Consider the following 21,295-nt stretch of genomic DNA (forward strand, 5'->3'; position numbering starts at 1 on the left):
AACCCAGTATCATTTGTCTGTCTCCTATTGGAGGCTGGGAGCTCTTCCAGGGCCAGGGCCTCTGTCTCCCTTTTCTCCCCTCCCTCTCTCTCTTTCCTCCCAACATTCACTAAACACAAACTGTTTCTTAGGCTTGAGTTCTTTATTCCAGCATCCCTGACCCTGACACAGAGCCTGGCACGTGGGGGTCACTCGGCGTGCGTCCACTGGCCACCCGACCATCCAAAGACGCCCGGCCAGCAGGCTGCCAAGCTCCCCCGAGGGGTGCAGCTCCAAACGTGGCAAAGGGCCCCTCTCCCTGGAAAGAGCTGAAGCTGGCAGGAGGGAGGTAATTTGGCCTTGAATCTGTGCCCAGCGGCCAGGCCTGGCTGCGGTGGGGCTTGGGGGTCCAGAGGGAGAAGGAAACAGTTTTCTTAGCAGGGATCATGGTCCCAGGAGGGTCTGGGCCCCCAAAAGGCGGATCCAAGCTGGGGTGAGGCCTCCCTTGACTAGCCCTCCTCTCTGAGGCCAAAAGGGCCCTCTCCCTACTGAGCCCTAAAACCTGCTGGCCCCCCAGGGCCCCCCCCCAGTCCCTCCTGCCCTCCTGCCTCTCTCCTTTGCACAACACAGAGATGGCCAGAGCGCCCCAGGTGTCCTAGCCAAAGGTGCACAGCCTGGCTGGGCTGAGCAATGGGGTCTTAGTTCCCTGCACCCCTGGAGCCCCAAGCCTGCAGAAACTGCCCCGGCCCAGCCATTCCGAGCCTTACACGTCCCTGCCGTGGGCTCCAGACAAGTTGCTCTGTCCCAAGCAACTTTTCCCTAACAATCCGCCCGGGCTTCGCAGGGAGACTGCGTCAGGGGCAGCTCCCCGGTGGCAGCCCCTGGGGCCCTGCAAAGCGGGGAGTGCTTACAGCTGGGCTTTAATTACAGACTGCGCTCCTGTTGCCTGGTCCATCTATATTTATCTGCAGGATCTAACTAATCAAACTCCCCACGGCACCCGGCAGGCCTGGGGACAGCGAGTGAGGCAGACAGGCAGGGGGGCTGCAAACTTCCTTTCCTTCTCGTCCGGGAGCAAAACAGAAGCCGCCGAAACTCGCTCTCCCTCCCCCGACCCTGCCAGTGCCCGGTCCAAGGGGCTGCCCCAGGCCCCGCTCCTGGAGCCCTTCAACTCTGTGCCATAATTCCCGGCACCCATGACCCCCAGGTCCCAAGACCAGGCAGTGCCCATCTTCCTCCCCGCTTTAACTCGGATTCCGGCAGCCAACGGAGAAAAGTCTGCCTGAGCAGCGGCTGAATCCCCAACTCCGCCACTTTGCCGGCGCTTGTCTTACCGAAGGAGTCGTCTTGGTCCAGGAGGGAGTCGGGCTCCATGGCGTGTGCGCCCCCAGCCCCTGGCCCCGCCTGATTTATGAACCGAGGCTGTCTCCATGAGCGTCTGGGTTTCTCCTTTTGTATTCCATCTGGCGGCTTTTCCAACTAGATGACTGGGTATTCCTGCAAGCAGGCCCCTTTCCAGCCCTCGCCTTCATACAGTACATTTAAAGTAGCAGTAACCTCTTTTTCCTCCCCCCGCAGCCTGGCTGGAAACATTAGAAGGGACCGAGGCAGTGAGATGTCTAAAATAGGAAGACGCCGGGACGATTGGCCTGGCTGCCTGCGACGCTGGCTGTGGGGATCTGGCCCCGCTGTGCAGATGGAAAAGCTAAGAGGTAAGGCTGAGCCTGGGCTGAGCATCTGGAAGCTGGCTCTGGGGCCCAGGCGTCTGCGGGAAGTGGGGAGACTGACCCACCCGTGGGAGGGCATGCGGGGTCCGCTCTGTTCACTGCCCAGCGCCCAAACCCCAGGGGCTTCTCCCAGGCTTTGCTGGAACCTCCCACTCAAATCTGTTCTACAGACATCTCCTGCGGTGTGGGGGATGCAGAAATTGACTCATCCATCCAGTCAGTCAGACACTAAAAATTTTTCTGGAACATCTACTCGGCGCCAGACACCGTGCCAGGTGCTGGGTTTGCAGTGGGGAGCGAGTGGCGGTGTCTGGTCTCTTGGAGCTCACAGGTAAACAGGTGAGTGCAGCGCAGTGTGTGTGGTAGGTGCTGTGGGAGCATAAAGAAGGGCTGGCTCACCTGGATGGGGGAGGTGGTCAGGGAAGGCTTCCTGGAGGAATGGGCCCCTAAGCTGGGGCCTTATGGATGAGTAGGAGCTAGCCAGGTGACAAAGGAGGGAGTGTGCCAGGTGGAGGGAGTGGCCTGCGCAGAAGCTTCGAATTGAGAGGGTACTTGGGGTGTTCAGTGACCCCCAAATAAGTTCCGGCTGGTTGGAGCTGCGGTCACGGCACAGGTGGCGCAGAGAGACAGAACCGTGGGGAGAAGCAGTGGCAGGTCAGGCAGGGTCTCATGGGGGTACGGTTCTCAGGTTTGACCCAGGGGCTGACCCACGGGAGTGACACATTCCCGGCTGTTCTTTAGAAAGGCCTCTCTGGCTACTGTGTAAGAGGGCGGACGCTCGGGCAGGACTGGACTGGGGAGGCTGTCAAGTCCCCAGGGGAGAGGGACACGTGGCCTCTGCAGGAACAGCTAGGATAACGCTGGGTACCACTCACTAAGTGGCCACCAGAGCCGGGCACCATTCCGAGCATTTCCCACATGGTCTCAGTCACTCCTCAGTGACCCCTCTGGCAGAAACCCTGCCTGTCCTGTTTTGCAGATGAGGGCAAGACTGCTTAGAGAGGGGAAGTGGCTTGTTCCAGGCTTGTGAGTGGCCTCCAGACCAGGCCTGGACCCCAGAGAGGTCACACCCTTGGTGCTGGGGATGGGGGGGTGGGCAGTGCTGGGGGAAGACAAAGATGCAGTAATTCAATGCACATCAGTCCCAGAATACAGAACAGGGCCCCCGGGCTTGCAGGAGAGGGAGTGTATCTTTTGGGCCCAATCAGGGGAGGCTGCCTGGGTGAGGAGGCAACTGAACTGGACAAAGAGAGAAGAGCAGGATCTGGATGGATGAGCAGGGGTAGGTGCAGGCATCCCAGGCAGAGGGAATGGCACAGGTAAAGGCACGGAGGCAGGAAGACAGCATGCAATGGGAACGACAGACGGCTGGGAGGAGGTCAGGGCAGATGAGCCGATGGGGCTGGGGCAACAGCACCTGGAGTGAAGGCCTGGGAGTGCGGCTTTGGTGCAGGGAGCTCCGGGCAGCCTCAGAAGCCCTCTACTCCAGAGAATGGGCTGCATTCCAATGGATGCCTGGGTATCCCTGCAAAGGCCCCTTCCCAGGATGCTCCTTAGCTCTCTGCACTTACAGCAGGAGAAAACTTTCTGCTCCCCACAAAATCACTGGAACATTAGAAGCTGAGCCTCCGTGACCAGATTTCTGAAGACATGGATCTGCAGCTGAGGCAGAGGGGACATCAAGAGGACAGAGATGGGGGAATTCCCTGGTGGTCCAGTGGTTAGGATTACGCGGTTCCACTGTAAGGGCCCAGGTTCGATAACCAGTTGGGGAAACTAAGATGCTGCATACCTTGGGGTGCAGCCCAAAAAAAAAAATCGAGTATCTCTCGATAAAAAAATTTTTTAAAAATGAGGAAGGGACTTCCCTGGTGGCACAGTGGTTAAGAATCCGCCTGCCAATGCAGGGGACACAGGTTCGAGCCCAGGTCCGGGAAGATCCCACATGCTGCGGAGCAACTAAGCCCGTGCACCACAACTACTAAGCCTGCGTTCTAGAGCCCGCAAGCCACAACTACTGAGCACATGTGCCACAACTACCGAAGCCCGCATGCCTAGAGCCCATGCACCGCAAAAAAGAAAAGCCACCGCAGTGAGAAGCCCGCGCACCGCAACGAAAGAGTAGCCCCCGCTCGCCGCAACTAGAGAAAGGCTGTGCACAGCAACGAAGACCCAACACGGCCAAAAATAAATTAAAAAAAAAAAAATGAGGAGGGAGATGGGAGACAGACAGATAAGCCAGGAGGCTGGCAGGAGGGCCCAGGCCAGGGGTGGCAGGGAGGGAAATACCCACCTGGCCCCCTTCCCAGCGACCCACTGCTGCCCAGCTGCTCCCAGAGCAGCCAGTGGCTGCTGACGTGGTTGGCCCAGCCTGACAGAGTGGGCCCTCCTCTGTCACCCTTCACCACCCGTCCTTGGATGACAGATCCCAGCTCCCAGCCTCCCGCTGCCTTAATTACAGGGAGGTCAGGCCCTACCCAGGCAGCTGCAGGCACGAGGCTCCCTGGATCTCTGATTCAGTGGGTGTGGAGGGCAGGCTGCAGCGGGGCGGGGGGCATCTGGGAGTGGTGGATCGGGCCCCTGGACCACCAGTCAACAGGTGAGTTCAGGTCCAGTTACACCACCACCACTTCCCCAGCTCTCTGGGACCCCAGGGGCTCTGGGAGTTCCAGGATTCCAGGAGCTATGGGGGCCCATGTGCACACAGGCACTGTGGTCCTTTTCTAGTTATAGTGTGATGGGGCTCCTCTCCAGAACACAGACCAACGTGGGCTTGCGTCCACTTTGGAGCATCCTGGCTGCTTTCTCAGGTGAGGACAGACAAGCCTGCCTGGGTCCAAATCCCAGCTCCCCATTTACCAGCTGGGTGACCCTTGGCAAGTGACTTTACTTCTCAGTGCCCCAGTTTCCTCATCTGTAATCAGAAGGAGAGTCCCTGGAGGGCTGCTGGGAGAATTAGTGAGCTAATATGGGTAGAGCTTAGAACAGGGCCAGAGGAAGCGCTCCGTAAAGCTAAAATCGAGAGCCCTCAGCCCTCAGCACAGCCTTCCAGGCCCTCCTGCGTGGTCTGGGCCCCCTCATCTCATCTCCCTCCCCCCCCACCCCCCCACCCCACCCCACCCCACCCCCCCACCCCCGCGCCCCAGACCTATTGGCCTTTTCTTTGAACTGCCTCTCAGACTCTTACCCCAGGGCCTGGCCATTTCCTCTGCTTGGAGTGAGAGTCCCCCAAATCTTCACCCACTTCTGTGTTCAGGTCTCCGACCACCTCTCTGAGATATCATGCCCCCTGCTGCTCCCCTCACCCCACCCCTGGCTTTAGTTTTCTTCCCGGCCCTTTGGACAGCTATCACCTGACATGATATTATATATTTATTTGCCTGTTATCTGCCAGCCCCTGCTTTCATGCAAGCTCAGTGCTGTACCCCCAGCACTCGTCAGAACGGTCCCCAACTGGTCCAACTGAAGCGGACCCCCAATAAACGCATGTGGAATGAAACCCCCAATAAACACATGTGGAATGAAATACCTGTGGAAGGAGTGTTAGCCGTAGTTATTCCCCCTACTGCCTCTGCCTTGATACGTTGGCACAGCACCCAGGAGCTCTCACTGAGTCCCAGGGCCTCTCACGTCCAGACAGTCCTGCGTCTTCATGCTTACCTGCTTAGACTGGGTTCTCCTTTCTCATTAAGGGCTGGACCCCCAGGGCCAGCTGGCAGGAGGGAAACCAGAGGGTCTTCAACTTGGGAGTGGGCTTGGGCTGTACTGTGAGCCTGGTACCCTGTCTGCTTCTCGCACCAACTTTCCCCAGAAGTTTTCTGAGTCCATTTCACAGATGGGAAAACTGAGAGGCTACACTGAGTCCGTGAGAAGCGGCAGAGCTGGGGTTTGAGACCTTGTCTGCCTGATGGGAAGGCCCTACTGGTGCCACCGTAGCACCCAGCAGGGCCTCCCAGCCGAAGAGCATGGCTGGGTAGAGGTGACAGGGAGGCTCGGAGGCGGGAGAGAACTGACAGACCAGCCTTGGGTCTGCTCCCCAGTGGTCCCACCTTACATCCTGGGCCCTTCCAAGCATCTGTCCTTCGCCATCTCCTATGTTTAAGGTGAGGGTCGCTTGGCTTTTTTGGCTCAAAGGCCGCGAAACTGAGGGCTGATACCTTTCAGTAAGTTCTGAGCTAGCCGGCAGGGGGCAAGGGCACATTACAGGCTGGCGCTGTCACTGGCTCCACGGGGGAAGGAGGGTCTCCTTCTGATGACAGCAGCCCCCTCCCCACGCCCCACCTCCACGTGCGTTCCCGTGCCCTACCTCCCAGGGGATCCTAACTGCATCGTCCTGGGGACAGCAGGACTCAGAGAAAGCAAACGCTCATAACCTCCCAGCCAGGAAGCGGCAGGAGCAAGGCCTAGACTGTGTGGCCCTGGCACCGCGCTGCTGGGCCGGATTCGAAATTTGAGTCCTTCGTGGCGCTGCTGGGAAGGTTAAGTCACTTGCCCCCAGTGGTCACGCAGTGGATTCCAAGGCCCGGACTCTCAACCACAATGCACTGTAGGCTTCTCATCCTGCAAATGGGAAGCCGAATTATCATTAAAGAACCTCAGACCTTTCCAGGAAGGGAAGCAAGCTCTAACTAAATGCCGGCAGTTAGGGGATTTCCAGGGCCAAGGGGATGGCAGGGATGGTGGCCTGGGGTCCTCGAAGTTCCTGACAGCATCGATTTTGTGATGAGCTATGGGGCTCCACGTGGGACATCCTGGCTGCTGGGTCCCAGGGCCCTGCCTTGGGTTCTGGGAGACCCTGGAGACACGGGCACGCCCTGCCTTCCGGCAGCAGGGATGAGGCAGGCTGGCATGATGTGAGGGGGCTCTTCAGCAGCTGGTAGGGATAATGCTCTCCATCTGCCTCCTCCCCTAGCCCCCAGAACTTGGCCTTGGCCTTGGTGGTGCCCAAGTGCCTGGTCATCGCCCCAAGAGAATCCCAGGCTTCCCAGAGCCCCAGGTTGGAGGCTCATCCAGCTCATCGCCCCCCGCCCGCCCCAAACAGGGCAGGAATCTTCTCCATGACATCCTTGCTCCAAACTCCGCTTGCTTACCTCTCAGAACGGGGAACTCCCTCCTTCCCAGGAAGTCAGTTGCCTCTGATTCCAAGTAAGGTCCTTCCTCAATGGAGGCATGCTGTGTCTTCCTGTGCTGCTCCTGGCTCTTTTCTCTGTGGCCAGAGAGTGACTCTGCCTTGGGGGAAGCCCCTGGGACCATCAGAACCCCTCACATGAGCTCAGCCCTCTGCACTACACCTGATCTGCACCCCTCCTCATGCTTCCTGGCTAGTTTTCAGGTTTCGTGGTGAGTCAGGAAAAAACCCAAAAAGCCTGGAAGTGTTTTACCAACACAGCGTGATGGTAGTCATGCAATTCAGCAAACTTCAGCCAGAGACTCTGCCAAACGCTGGAGACACAGAAATGAATCAGAGTCCCTGCTCGGGAGGGTCCACTAGGATGGGGGGAGGGAGGGCAGGGAGGGACGCCCAAGGCACCAGCCAGGAGGGGATGGGTCAGCCCCACTGGTCACATGGGGGGTTGGAGACCATCTTTTAGGATGGCTAGTTTTCCAGCAGGTAGACAAGAGGAGGGACAGAGAGAGAGCATGTAGGGTAGAGGGACCTGAGGAAGCAAAGGCCAAGTAGTGGGATCCCATAACTGACTGATTTGCTTGGGATAGAAGGTACCATGTATCAGGAGTTAGCAAACTTTTTCTGTGAAGGACCAGATGGTCAATATTTTTGGCTTTGCGGGCCACATAGCCTCCGTTGTAACTACTCAGTCCTGCCATTGCAGCTCCGAAGCAGCCCTGGACAATACATCAATGACGAGCGCGGCCATGTTCCAACCACAGCTTTATTTGTTGACCCTGAAATTTGAATTTCATAGGATTTTCTTGTGTCGTGAAATAGTACCCTGCTTTTGATTATTTCCCAGCCATTTAAAAATGTAAAAAGCATTCTTAGCCTGCAGGCTGTTCAAAAACAGATGATGGGCTGGATTTGGCCCACAGGCTGTAGTGTGTCAACCCCTGCTGTACGGGTTTGGGAAAGCTGGGAGACTGGGCTTGAAAGTTGGGTAGAGGGCCTTGAATGCCAGGGTGAGGCTCTTTTTTTTTTGATTAGAGCCTGATTATAGATCCCACGCCCACCACCCTGGCTGATGAACTCACCACTAACCCGTCAACACCCCCTCCACCCAACCCAGCTGCCATCAGACGATCGCCTGCCATCGAGAAGCTAGAAAAACGTGTGTTTAGATCAAGCGCTAAAACATTCATAGGGTCAACTGTCCAGTTACAGAGGAATACAAACTTACTGTTAAGAGTCGATACAGAAGTATATAGACTAATAAGGAAACTTCCCCTCCAATCCCACTCTGTACCCCACGGATGACCGTGGTGAGGAGGTGGGTGAGTGTGAATCCAATCCCCTTCCTACGCACATGGGCACACGGACACACACACACACAGAGTATATGCTTATTCACACCACACATGGCTCATCCTATGATGCTCTGTGACGTGCTCTTGGCACTTAGCAATTCAATCCTGAATCTTCCCATCTCACCACATGGGTCCATCCTCTTTGATTTTTGTATTGGCCACCAATTCCTGTGTGGTGTGCTGTGCCACCATCACCCAGCGGCCTCTACGGAGGGACATCCAGGCTGGCCCCTGTTTTACATGATTACAAGCACACACATCTATTTCTGTGCACCAATGCTAGTATTTTTGTTGGACACATTTTCAGAAGCAGAATTGCTGTGTCAAAAGCCATGAGAACAGACAGAGAAAGACAAATATCATATGATATCGCTTATATGTGGAATCTAAAAAAAAATGATACAAATGAACTTAAATACAAAATGGACCGACAGGCATAGAAAACAAACTTACGGTTACCAAAGCGGGAAGGGAGGGGGGATAAATTAGGAGTTTTGGATTAACATATACACACTACTATATATAAAACAGATAAACAACAAGGACCTACTGTATAGCACATGGAACTACACTCAATAGTTTTTAATAACCTATAACGGAAAAGAATCTGAAAAAGAAAAAAATATATATACATATATATATGTATAACTGAATCACTATGCCATACACCTAACATAACATGGTAAATCAACTATACTTCAATAAAAAAAAATAAAATTTTATTTTATTTTATGAGCATGAAAACTTAAAATTTGGGTTAGTGTGGCATACTGGAGCAGTTTCTCCTCACTGCTGGTAGTAAGCACTGCACATTCTCTGGGGCTTGGGGAAGTCCTACAGGCGCCTGTCAAGATCTGGGACCTCAGCATCTCAGGTGCTCCAGAATGACGCTAGAGCTCAGATGTCTCCAGGTGGACAGACCTGCCTTTTCCTGCAGAGTCAGACCCAGGACAATACTACATCAACATCTTGGTCCATCCCTCTATCCACCTATCCACATAGCCATCTACCCATTCATGCATCCACCCACCCATCCATCCATCCATCCATCCATCCATCCCTTAATCACCCATCCATCCATCCATCCATCACTCACCCATTCAGCCACCCATCCATCCATCCATCCATCCCTTAATCACCCATCCACCCACCCATCCATCCATCCATCCCTTAATCACCCATCCATCCATCCATCCATCCATCACTCACCCATTCAGCCACCCATCCACCCATCTATCATTCACCCATCCATCCACCCACCTACCCATCCTCCATCCACCCACCCACCCACCCACCCACGCTTCCACCCACCCATCCATCCATGCTTTCAGTATTTGTTGAACACTGATGATGGCTTGAGCGCTCTGGCATTGGTGGTGAATACAATCACATTCCTGCCTTCTTAGTCTTCACTGTCTGGTGAAAGAGGGTCTACCCATGCCAGATACTGAGAATACAGCAGGGAACACAAGAGGAAAAAAATCCCTGCTTTCCAGGATTTACGTTCTAGTGGAGGAGACAGATAATAAACACAGAAGCAGACAGGATAGGTGGGTGATGATAAGGGCTACTGAGGAAGATAAGGCAGAGTGAGGGGCTCTAGAGCAATGAGGGAGGGAGCTGTGCAGATATGGGGGGTAGGAGTGTCAAAGGCAGAGGGAGCCGCCAGTGCAAAGGCTCCGAGGTGGGAATAGCCAGAGAGGCCAGCATTGGGGTCGTGGGAGAACAGGTCAGCTCTGGGAGGTCTTGTAGGCAGGGGAAGGCGTGGCTGTTACTCTGAGTGAGGAGGGGCCTGTGGAAGGTCTGGGGCAGCGGGGCTGGCTGCTGGGTTGGGAATAGACTGAAAAGGCCCAGGGCTAAAGCATGGACCAGGGTCAGGAGGCCACCGAACTTGACCCCACAAGAGGTCTTGGACAAGGCAGTTGAGTGGAGGTGATGGCAGGGCTGGGGAGGGGTGTACTTGAAGGTAGCCACGGGCTTGCCCCATGGATGGGATGTGGACTGATAAAAAGGAATGAAGGACGACACCGAGATTTTTGGCCTCATGAACCAGAAGAATGGGGACGATGGAAGAGGAGCAGGTGGAGGAAGGAGTCTGAACCAAGAACTTGATCTGAACGAGGTGAGTTGGAGGCGTGCCTTGGCCATCAGTGGAGAGGTGAGGGGCAGCTTACGGGGCGGAGCCTGGAGTCGGGGGCGGGTCCAGGCTGGAGACGGAAACACGGGGCTGGCAGCGTGCAGTGGGATTGAAAGCCTGATGCCAGCCCCAAGGGAGAGAGGAGATGGATTAGAAAAGAGGTCTGGGGGCCCACTCCCAGCATTAGAGGGCAGGGAGATGCGGAAGAACCTGTCAGGAGAACTGAGAAGCAGCGGCCAGCGATCAGAGAGGGGAGGAGGGCGGGGACCCGGGAGCCAAGGGAAGGAGGGCTTTGGGCCACAAGGGCCTGAGGTGATGCTGAACAGCGAGTGAGCTGGGGACACAGCACTACCGGCTTTGGCAACACGGTGCGACCTGGGCAGAAATGGGTTAGGGAGGGTGGGAGGGAGGGAGACGCAAGAGGGAGGAGATATGGGAACATATGTATATGTATAGCTGATTCACTTTGTTATAAAGCAGAAACTAACACACCATTGTAAAGCAATTATACCCCAATAAAGATGTTAAAATAAATAAATAAATAAATAATAATTAAAAAAAGAAATGGGGGAAGCCCAGGTTACCATGGGAGCCCCAAGGAAGGGCACTGGACCAGGGAGGCTTCCTGGAGGAAGGAGTGTCTAAGCGGGAGCCTGAGGGACACATGACTCGTTCATCAGGTAGCAAGGCCAGGAGGAGAGAACAGTCATAGCTTGTTTGGGGAACTGAAAATAAGTCTGGCTGTAATATGGGGTGCGGGAGGGGTGGGGGCAGATGGCGAGGGGGTGTTATCCTCACAGGACCCTAGAGAGGTCGACAAGGCAGATGGTGGGGTCTTGATTAGAGACCAGGCTTTGGTGATTAGAGAGTGGGTGGGAGAGGGAGGACGGTGGGTGGTAGCCTGGGGAATGGGGAAATAGGAGGAGAAGCAACTTGGGGAAGGATGATGAATTCAGAGAAGTTGAGGGTGCTGAGGACATTCAGCGAGATGTCCAACATCAGCGGGGCATGTGGGCTGGACACTGGGGTCTGGGAGGTGACCGCATGTGGAGGAAGGATGCTGCGCAGAGCTGGGTGGAGCTGAGCCACACATCCACCCCTTTCCTGGTGCTACTTGAGGTCAGCGTGTGTCCCGGCGCCCTCTGTGTGCTGGGGAGGGTACCCGGCAGCCTCCAGCCATCGCGGCTTATTTCCCCGGGCAGCAGGAGTCCAAGGGGAGCCCAGTGGTTCCTCTGGACGGACTGTTCTAACTGCCTTGTCCCTCCCACCTCCATCCCATCCACAGCCCACAAAGCACCTTTGCCACGCCCCCTTGGGACCTCAAAAAGAGGGGGCCCCCGTCATTCGATGCACGCTCACACTGTTTCATGAAACCATAATTTACGGAGCAGGTGACATCCTGGCCCTGGGAAAGCAAGGATGACCCAGGCAGACAGGCCACAGGGACCCTCCATCCAGCGGGAGACGCAAGCAATCAATATGTGATTAGAGTCAAGTGTGGTATTGGGAGAGGGTGGCCTGGCGGCCCGTAGGGGTCAGAGGGGCTTCTAGGAGGAGGCAACATTTAAACTATAGGTGTGAAGGATGCGACAGAGTTAGCCAAGAAAAAAGGGTTTGGAAAAGTGTTTGAGTGAATGGGAACAGCATGCAGAAGGCTCAGAGGTGAGAGAGTGCACGGCGGGTGGGAGAGAAAGAAAGGATTCAGTGTGATGGAGCACGGAGGTAGTGGTGGTGGTGAGGAACCTCAGGAGGCAGGCTCGGGAGCGTGGACCTTCTCCTGAGGGCAACGGGGAGCCACCGCGTGTCTTAAGCAGGTGGTGACTTGCTCAGATTTACATGTGGGAGAATTTGGGGACAGAGACCAGAAACACCCAACCTCAGCCCAGACAGACCCAGGATCAGTCGTCCAAGGCAAGACCCTCCTCCACCCTCTTGCAGCTCCCTTGATAGATGAGGTGCGTTAACATCGCTTGCACCCCTGCATGGACCTAGGACTCACTACCTCTGGAGACAAGTCCCAACGATGATTTACCGAGCCCTCTGAGAGCTCCACAGGCCCTGGGGTCCGGTCTGGTCACTGGGATACCCGAGGGCATTGAACTCAGCGCGGCGAGGTTGGCTGGGCGGCACCACGGCTTGGATAATGGCCCGGCGGCTGGCGCTGAGAGGCTCCAGAGCCACCTACGGGGCGATTGGTTCGTGGCGTGCGAGCGCTCCCGACGCCAGGTGGTGAGCCTGTCTCAGGATGCTGAAGAAATAAAGCTGTTCACGAAGATGCGCCACTCCTTCCCCACCGCGACGGCAGCCCACTCCCTCCCACCATTACTCACGCCCCTTCCGGGAGCAGCTGAACCTGCCCCGCAGCGCCATCGTGTGGGCGACGCGGGTCAGGACATCAGGAGGTCGGTCACTCAGCTCCAGGTGCGGAGCGCTGGGCAGAGGAAAGGAACCCACATCCTAAACGGCCTTTCCAGGCTGTAAGGCATACCAGGTCCCATTCTCACTACGTTTAAAAAATTTATTTCTTCAGAATAGAAATATATTTGCGGCCTGTTTGTGATTGTAATTATTTGAGTAATACATGCTTACTGAAAAAAAATGTGCAAACTCCATAGACTGCATACAAGGCAGAAATTGACAGTTCCTCCCAGCATTCATGCACCCCCTTGCTTGCAGACACCCACTGACTGCATTTTGGCAAATAAGCGTCTAGATTTTTTTCCTACAGAAAAAATATATGTATATATTTCTGTTTGTCTCACCTATTTTCTGTTTCTTTCTTTTTTTTTTTTTTTTGCGGTACGCGGGCCTCTCACTGTTGTGGCCTCTCCCGTTGCGGAGCACAGGCTCCCGTTGCGGAGCGCAGGCTCAGCGGCCATGGCTCACGGGCCCAGCCGCTCCGCGGCATGTGGGATCTTCCCGGACCGGGGCATGAACCCGTGTCCCCCGCATCGGCAGGCGGACTCTCAACCACTGTGCCACCAGGGAAGCCCTCACCTTCATTTTTAAAGGGTATTTTTTCCCCGTGTATGTAACTTCAGGTTGGCAAGAGAGGGCAAGAAAGGAGAGAAAAGTAACAGAAAAAGTGGGACAAATAGAAAACAAAGAGTAAGATGGAAGACCTACAGCCGAATAGATCAGCAATTATATTAAATGTAAGCAGATTAAATACTCCCATTAAAAGTCAAACATTAACACATTGGATTAAAAAAACAAACAAAAAAACCCAGTCATATGCTGCTTACAAGAGAAAGATGTCCAATATAAAGATACAGAAACGAGAAGAGTAAAAGGATGGATAGTTACGCCATGCAAATAGTAACCGTAAGTAAACCTGCGTAGCTACATTAATATCAGCAAAAGTATAGTTCAAGGGGGAAAAAATGCTAAAGATAAAGAGAGTTATTCACAGCAGAAAAAAAATGTTCACTATAGCAGGCAGATACAACGATTCTAAATTTGCATGTCACCTCAAAAGGTATAAAGCAAAACCCAAAAGAACTAAAAGGAGAAACAGACAAATTCACAATCCCTCTTTCAGTAATTGATGGTACAAGCAGATAAAAAATTAGTTAAAACTTCAAATATCTACGGGAACGTCGCAGAAGTGACGAACGGATGCTTTGGCCTCGGGGCAGAGGCCAGGCAAAGGTACTCAAGGTAGTCAACCTGGGGCTGAGTACCTTGACCTTTTGTAGACAGTACCTCCCTCCCCATCCCTGCCCCAGGTGGAAAGATTCAAACCTGGTAAAAGTCTGCTCCTCTCTGAGCTTCAGTCACCTCCGAAGAAGGCAACCAGAACTGCCTCCCAAAGTTGCTGGGGTAGCACTGGGCCAAGGGGGAATAGCACGCAGGCACTGGAGCGGACAAGGGTGGGGGTAGGTGGGGGCCCTGTGTGCGACAGGACACTCCCTGGGGTTGCGTTCTCCCAGACCTGGGGGCTCAGAGCCAGGAGTGGGGGAAGGGATGCAGAGTGGACACTGGAGACTGGCAGCTGGGGGAGCCTTTGTCATGGATGTGAAGGAGACTTGGAAGCAATCCTTGTTGCGTCTTTGGGGGATGAAAGCAAAGAGTTACCATGGAAACCATCTCACAACAACCCACTCCAGTTGGAGCTCATGGAGGTTCCCTGAATAAGGATTCTCATCTCTTTAGAATGCAGTTTCTTAGCCACATCTACACCTCCAAAGGGTGTGTGTGTGTGTGAATAAGCCTGCCTCTCTCTTCTCCAGGCTTTGCACATTGCCAGTTCCTCTGCCTGAACACCCTTTCCCTTCCCCACCTTCACTTTTGCCTGGCGCTCTCTTGCTGATTCATTAAGAGTAGGTAAAGGAGTCTTCTCCCCTGGGAAGCCTTCCCTGAACAGCCCCCCATGTCTGCTCAGGGACCCCTCTGGTCCCACAATGCCCCACGCTGGCTTCCCTCTCCCCGTGCACTGGTCCTGCTGGGCTGTAATCTCTGGGTCTTGCGTCCATGAGTTCCTCAAGTGCAGGACTGAGTCTTGTCCATCTCCGCATCCCCAGCACAGGCAGGGACCTGGCACACAGAGAGGCCCAGAAAATGCTTGTTGAATGAAAAGAATGAGGGACAGAACAGCCACTTCTGCGGAAGGGTTTGGAACCCTGCCAAGTCTTCCTTGCTCATCTCGCAAAACCAAACTGCTGTCAGAGCTGGCAGGTCTCTCAGAGGTACACCCAAGAACCGGCAGCGTGGGCACCACCGACCGGGGGAGTTTGTTAGACATGCAGCTTCCCAGGCCCCACGCCAGACCCACTGAGTCAGAATCTGCCTTGTAAAAAGATGCCCACGGGCTTCCCTGGTGGCACAGTGGTTAAGAATCTGCCTGGCAATGCAAGAGACACAGGTTCAAGCCCTGGCCCGGGAAGATCCCACATGCCACAGCGCAACTAAGCCCGTGAGCCACAACTACTGAGCCTGCGCTCTAGAGCCCACGAGACACAACTACTGAGCCCATGTGCCACAACTATTGAAGCCTGGGCGCCTAGAGCCCGTGCTCCACAACAAGAGAAGCCCATGCACTGCAACGAAGAGTAGCCCCCGCTTGCCGCAACTAGAGAAAGCCTGTGCACAGCAACGAAGACCCAACACAGCCAAAAATAAATAAATAAATAAATTTATGTATATAAAAAAAAAAGATGCCCAGGTGATTCACATGCACATCACAGGGTGAGAAGCATGCTCTGTGGACTCCACCTCCCATTTTATAGACAGGGAAACAGCTGGCAGAGGGGAGGGCCTTGCAAGGCAGTGGCAGGGTTGGGACTTCAAGCCCGGTGACCTTCTCCCAAGTGCCATGCTCCTACCCCCCGCCCCACCTTCATCCCACCCCTCCTGGCATGCACCACCTTTCTGGTTGACTTGGCCTCAGATGTTAGACCCTTCCTTTTTCACCTCGAGGTCTTTGCAAGGAGCTCATACTCCCCCTGGTGGAAGGAGAAAGGGATGGGCTGGTCTGAGTGACCTGGACATTTGTCTCTGGGTTTAACATTAAGGATTAGAGTTGGGGGGTTGGAGGGCGGGGGACACAGAGAGGGGGCAGCGTGAGGCAGAGGCTAAGAGTGTGAGGGCAGGGCTGGGCTAAGACACTTGCTTTGGAGAAGGCTGAGTTCACGCTGGCTTTGGCACATCCTAGGTGTGCAGTCTGGGGCGATCTGATCATATTCTCTGAGCCTCCGTTTTCTCATCTGCAAAATGGGGAGAGTAAATAATGGTGCCCACCTCATGGGCCATTGTGAGGATTCCAAGGAATGATGTTGGGAAAGCTCTTAGAACAGAGTTAGGGGACCAAGGTGGCAGGAGAGCCTGCCTGATGTAGCCCCTCCCTTTCTCCCTGCCCAGGGCCCAGCTAAGCCCTGCACCTCGCCCCTCTCACCCTCCCACCCCTGCAAGGAGGCTCTTAGAGACCACCCAGGCTACCCCTCCCTTCCCAGGGGGAGATGGAGGCCCAGTAAAAGGAGGCTATAGAAATATCCACTCCCAGATGGACCTGGAGCTTATCATACTAAGTGAAGTAAGTCAGACAGAGAAAGACAATAACATATGATTTCACTTATATGCGGAATCTTTAAAAAATGATACAAATGAACTTATTTACAAAACAGAAACAGGCTCGCAGACTTGGAAAACAAACTTATGGTTACCAAAGGGGAAAGGGAGGGGGAAGGGATAAACTGGGAGTTTGGAATTGACATATACATACTATATTTAAAATAGATAACCAGCAAGGACCCACTGTATAGCGCAGGGAACTCTGCTCAATATTGTGTAAGAACGTAAATGGGAAAAGAACTTGAAAAAGAAGAGATACATGGATATGTATAACTGAATCACATTGCTGTATACCTGAAACTAACACAACACTCTTAATCAACTATACTCCAATATAAAATAATTTTTTTAAAAAGTAAAATAAAAACAAACAAACAAAAAAGAAATATCCATTCCCACTGGTCAGGGCAGGGGCTGTGGTGGAGAGGCGGTCCAGGCCCTGTCCCTGATGCCTGGAATCTGAAAGGTTGAATTCTGGAGGGGGAGTGACTTTGGGGGGACAGGAAGCCAGGAAAAACACATGCTCTGCAGTCAGACAGATCAGCCTCAGATCAGCTGGATGAACCTGAGAAAGTGACTTTGCAGCTCTGGGCCTCAGTTTCCTCACCTGGGAACATCCTTCCAGGACTGTTGTGAGGTTTACAGGAGATGGTTAACACCCACCCAGAAGGCCCCAGGGTCGCTGTTGAAACTGACGCGGAGCAGCTGGGAGGCCAAGGGAAGGAACCCAGTCACACCACAGCAGCTGCCACCCCTGAGCACAGGGTGGTAGGGTCTCTGGGTCCTTCCTGGGCAAGACTGTGGTATCAGGATGAGGGAGTGTGGGGGGCAAAGACCGGTAACCAGGCTGAAACGTGGTCTTGGGTTAAGAAAGGGTGCCCTGGGCTGGGGTCTGCTTTCAACAGTGCCAACTTCCAAGACTGGTTGTCTGATGGTCAGGTTGGCACAGGTCAGGGGCTGTCAACCTCCCCAGGTGGGTCTTAACTGGGAACCATTCTGACGTCTGCCTCACCTACGGTGCCGTCAAAGGGAGGTCCCCCCAGGTGATCAAGGGTGAGCCCCGGCTCCAAGGAAATCCTCTGCGGGTTTGTTAGTGACCTGGCTTGAAACGATGAGCTTGGACCAAACCGACTGTCCCCCTGAGTTCTGGAACTGACCAACAGAGGGAAGAGAGAGTTAGAAGGTGAGATGACCAACCCTTCTGGCTGCCAAGAACTTTCCTGATTCGGGCACCGAAAGTTCTGCATCCCAGGAAACAGACACTGCAGTGGGAGCAGATGCTAAAGAAACGTGAACAATGCTATGAATGTTGATCGCAGCTACTGCTTCTTGAGCGTCTACTGTGTATCAGGTTCTGTGCTAAGCATTTTTTCTTTTTAAGATTTTTAAAAAACTTTTCTAAAAATTTATTTTTAATTGGCCATTTGAATCATTTTTAAGTGTAAATTCAGGGCCATTAAGTACATTCACAGGGTTGTGCAACTATAACCACTATCCACTTCCAGAATTTTTTCATCATTCCAAGCAGAAACTCTATTCCCATTCCACAGTAACTCCTCATTTCTTCTGCCCCCGACCCCTGATGACCTCTATTCTACTTTCTGTCTCTATCGCCATTCTAGGTACCTCACTTAAGTGGAATCATACAATATTTGTCCTCTTGTGTCTGGCCTATTTCACTTAGCATAGTTTTTCCAAGGTTCATCCATGTTGTCATATGTCAGAATTCCAGCCCTTTTTAATTGAGGTTGAATACTATTCCATTGTCTGGATATAGCACGTTTTGTCCATCCATTTTTTGTTGGACTTGGGTTGTTTTCGCCTTTTGATTATTGTGAAGGATGCTGCTATGAACGTTGGTGTACAAATATCTCTCCCTGATTTCAATTGTTGGGGGTATATCCCTAGGACTGTAACTGCTGGGTCATATGGTGATTCTATATGTGCCTTTTTAAGGGGCCGCCAGCCGGTTTTCCACAGCAGCTTGTGCTGAGTATTCTTAGTGCCTTAGCTCTGGCAGTGCCACCCAAAAGGCTGGCCCTGCTATTGGCCCAGGTTCCTAGGGCAGGACACTGAGATTCAGACAGATGAAGTAAAGTGTCCCATGTCCCTCAGCTAAGAAGCAGAGAGCCGGGATTCAAACCCACCCTGAATGACTCCCTGAGCCCACGTGGCCCAGCTCTGGGTTGGCCTGGGTCTCCAGATCATCGACGGAGGGGCTGCCACAGAAAGGGGAGGGAAGATGCCCACAGCTCTGCAGGGCCTGCCTCAGCCCTCACCAGCTCCCTGGCTCTAGCTCCTGGAAGGCCACTGATACTGCACTTCCTGTATGGAACATGTCTGTCTTCGCCCAGCATTCTCTTTTTTGGCCATTAGACAACCCCATCTCCCCCATTTTCCTTAAGGAGCTCCTAAAATTTCAGTCGAAGTGATTGGATTGGTTAGAAGTAGGCAGGAGGCCCAGACCTAGTCAATCAGTATAATCCTTTCCTACTGGCCATGGTGATTGGTTCAGAGATGGTCATGTGACTTACACTGGCCCAGTGAGACCTGAAGCTGTTCAGAACTATGCTTAGAGCTGATGGGAAGAGAGAAACTTTCTGTTCCCTGGGATGCCAGAGGGTGGCTTTGAGCCAGGCATGCTGCGACCACCTTATTCCGTCAGGGGGCGCCTTCCTGAGACCGGAGCCAGACGGGAGGGAAGCAGATGGGGGTACAAGACTGAGTTTTAGTGCCAGTGTTTGAGTCTCTGGATCCAGATGTACCTGATGTCAGTTCTGAACCAATTATCTCCTCCTCTTCCTTTTTTTTTTTTTTTTTGGCTTGGGGTTTTTGTCATTTGCATCTCAAAGAGCCCTGATCTGGTTGATCTTGGGGTGTCAAGAGATTCTCAACTCCCTGGCCACACCTCCTGTGTTTGCATCATAAACCTCTCTTTCTGTGAACTGGTCTGAGGAAATATCTGTTTGTTTCAACCAATTCAGCCAGAGGGAAACAGAGGGCCCCCCCCCCCCCCCCGCACAGCCTGGAAGGGACCCGGGACCCAAGAACGTGACTCAGTGGTTATAGGACTGGGACCCTCGGTGGAGCCTGGCCCAGCATCCAGGGGGCAAGGCTACCTAGGCAGGGTCCCCAGAGGCATCCACTCCAGGGAGGAGCCCTGGAGCCAGGGATGCTGAAAGGCAGGGGAGCGGGACTCGGTTTTTCTCACAAGCTGAAGGGCTTAGCAGGGAGATTTAATCTCCTGGAGGAGAGACCAGGAACAAGGTTTCCACAGGGAGCCCAAGCTCAAAGTACTCACAGCCTGCCTGTAATCAAACCCTGCTGAGGGGAACTAACTTGCCTGACAGTCGAAACCTCTCCAGGGGCCAGGGCAGGTCAGTGTGGTCTCGGCGCCAGCGGAAGATCTGTCCTGTCTTCAGATCCGGTGTGATGCCCCGTGAAGTGGCTCATGGGGGAAGCCACCACCAAGGACATCACTCACCTTCGCTCTGTCTTCTTCCCGTGGTACCCCTCACCCAGCCTGGGAGCAACTTATTCCTATCATAGTGCCAGAGTCATTCTCCTCCTGAGAGACTGGTTCGTCTTCATTCCCAGACCGGGGATTGTGCAAGTGGCTACAGTTCGCTTTTTGTGACCTCCATAGCAAGTCTATAGTGATGAGGGAACCCAGCCCCTCACATCAAAAGAAGCCCGTGCCTCGGATCCCAAAAGTTAAAGCTCACCTAACAGAAATACCCTTAATGTTTACACCTTCTCAGTTACACTCCCTTTGTTTTTTTTTGAAAGAATACTGTCTTTTCAAAATGTATATCTGAATCTTTTTTCACATGAATAAATTACTCTGTTTACAGTGACTCTCCTTGTTTTCAAAATATATACCTTGAATACTTCTCAAATCCACATTATAAGGGTCCCCCCCTGCCCTGTGCATTCCAACATGATTTCTGGAAAGATGCAACGAGTGTGTGTGTTCCGTGCATGAAATCGTGGACTGTACCCATGTATAAAGAACCTGTAAAGCTGATGGGGTGAGAACTAAATGATTGATCACTCAGCCGTGGCTACAAGATGCTCCCCTCATTTCTTTGTGCCTTGAGTAGATGATAAAAGCCATCTACAAAATTTCCTGAGTCTCTGGTGTTATTCCGCAACAGTGAATCTTTATGGTCAGTATTTTAGCTTCATTTCTGCCTCTTTTGTGTTCCCATCCTTGTGTTTCTTTCTTCTTTTTCCACACTCTAATTTTCTGCTCTGGTTGTATATTATGCACCCTTGGAAGCTCCCCGAAATCCTTTCTGCAGCAAGGCAGGGAGCAAATCAACCAGCCAGCCCACCTACAACGAGACCGCTGGACTCCTGAACCTGTCCCTTTGTTCTTCCAGCATCAGCCAGCAGGTGGCAGTAAGGTGCTCCCAAACGTCATACCAGGGCTGGGGAGGGCATCCTCAGGTATTAAGTGGGCAGTGGCCGCAGATGGAGACCTTGGGGACTGTAGAGAGAAGGCGCTGGGGTAGAAGGCAGCTGAGAAACAACAGCATCTACTGCATTATCTCTTTTTTGTTTGTTTGTCTGTGCCGCACGGCTTTCAGGATCTTAGCTCCCCAAGCGGAGATCGAACCCGTGCCCCCTGCAGTGGAAGCATGACGTCCTAACCACTGGACCGCCAGGGAATTTCCACATCTAATGCATTAATTAGCTCCAGGCTAGGATGATCCTCAGGCCTCCTGGGCTAATTAATGTCAGGTCAGTATTCTAGGTCAATGTCAGGAGTAGGGGAGAGACTAGATTGAATGTGCTCAGTGCTTGGTGCGTAGTAGGTGCTCAGGAAATGTTGGGACCTTCCTTCCCCCTATTGTCCTAGAGGAGTGGGTGGCTTTGCTCCTTCACGGACCAGGGTCTG

The 21,295-nt window shown here is 53.3% G+C and overlaps 1 protein-coding gene across 1 annotated transcript in view; it reads right to left on the reverse strand.

The window, feature by feature from the left end:
• Positions 1 to 1,530, reverse strand: part of DAB2IP (DAB2 interacting protein) — a gene marked incomplete at its 5' end in the record, with an annotated part of 194,918 nt that extends 193,388 nt beyond the window's left edge. The window contains one exon of the mRNA XM_082655874.1: positions 1,314 to 1,530. Within this exon, the coding sequence (XP_082512000.1) occupies positions 1,314 to 1,353 (40 nt within the window). The remainder of the gene's footprint in view (positions 1 to 1,313) is intronic.
• Positions 1,531 to 21,295: the final 19,765 nt, after the last annotated feature.

The sequence above is a fragment of the Grampus griseus genome (genome assembly GCF_964374135.1).
Source record: "Grampus griseus genome assembly, chromosome: 6".
NCBI classification, from domain to species: domain Eukaryota; kingdom Metazoa; phylum Chordata; class Mammalia; order Artiodactyla; family Delphinidae; genus Grampus; species Grampus griseus.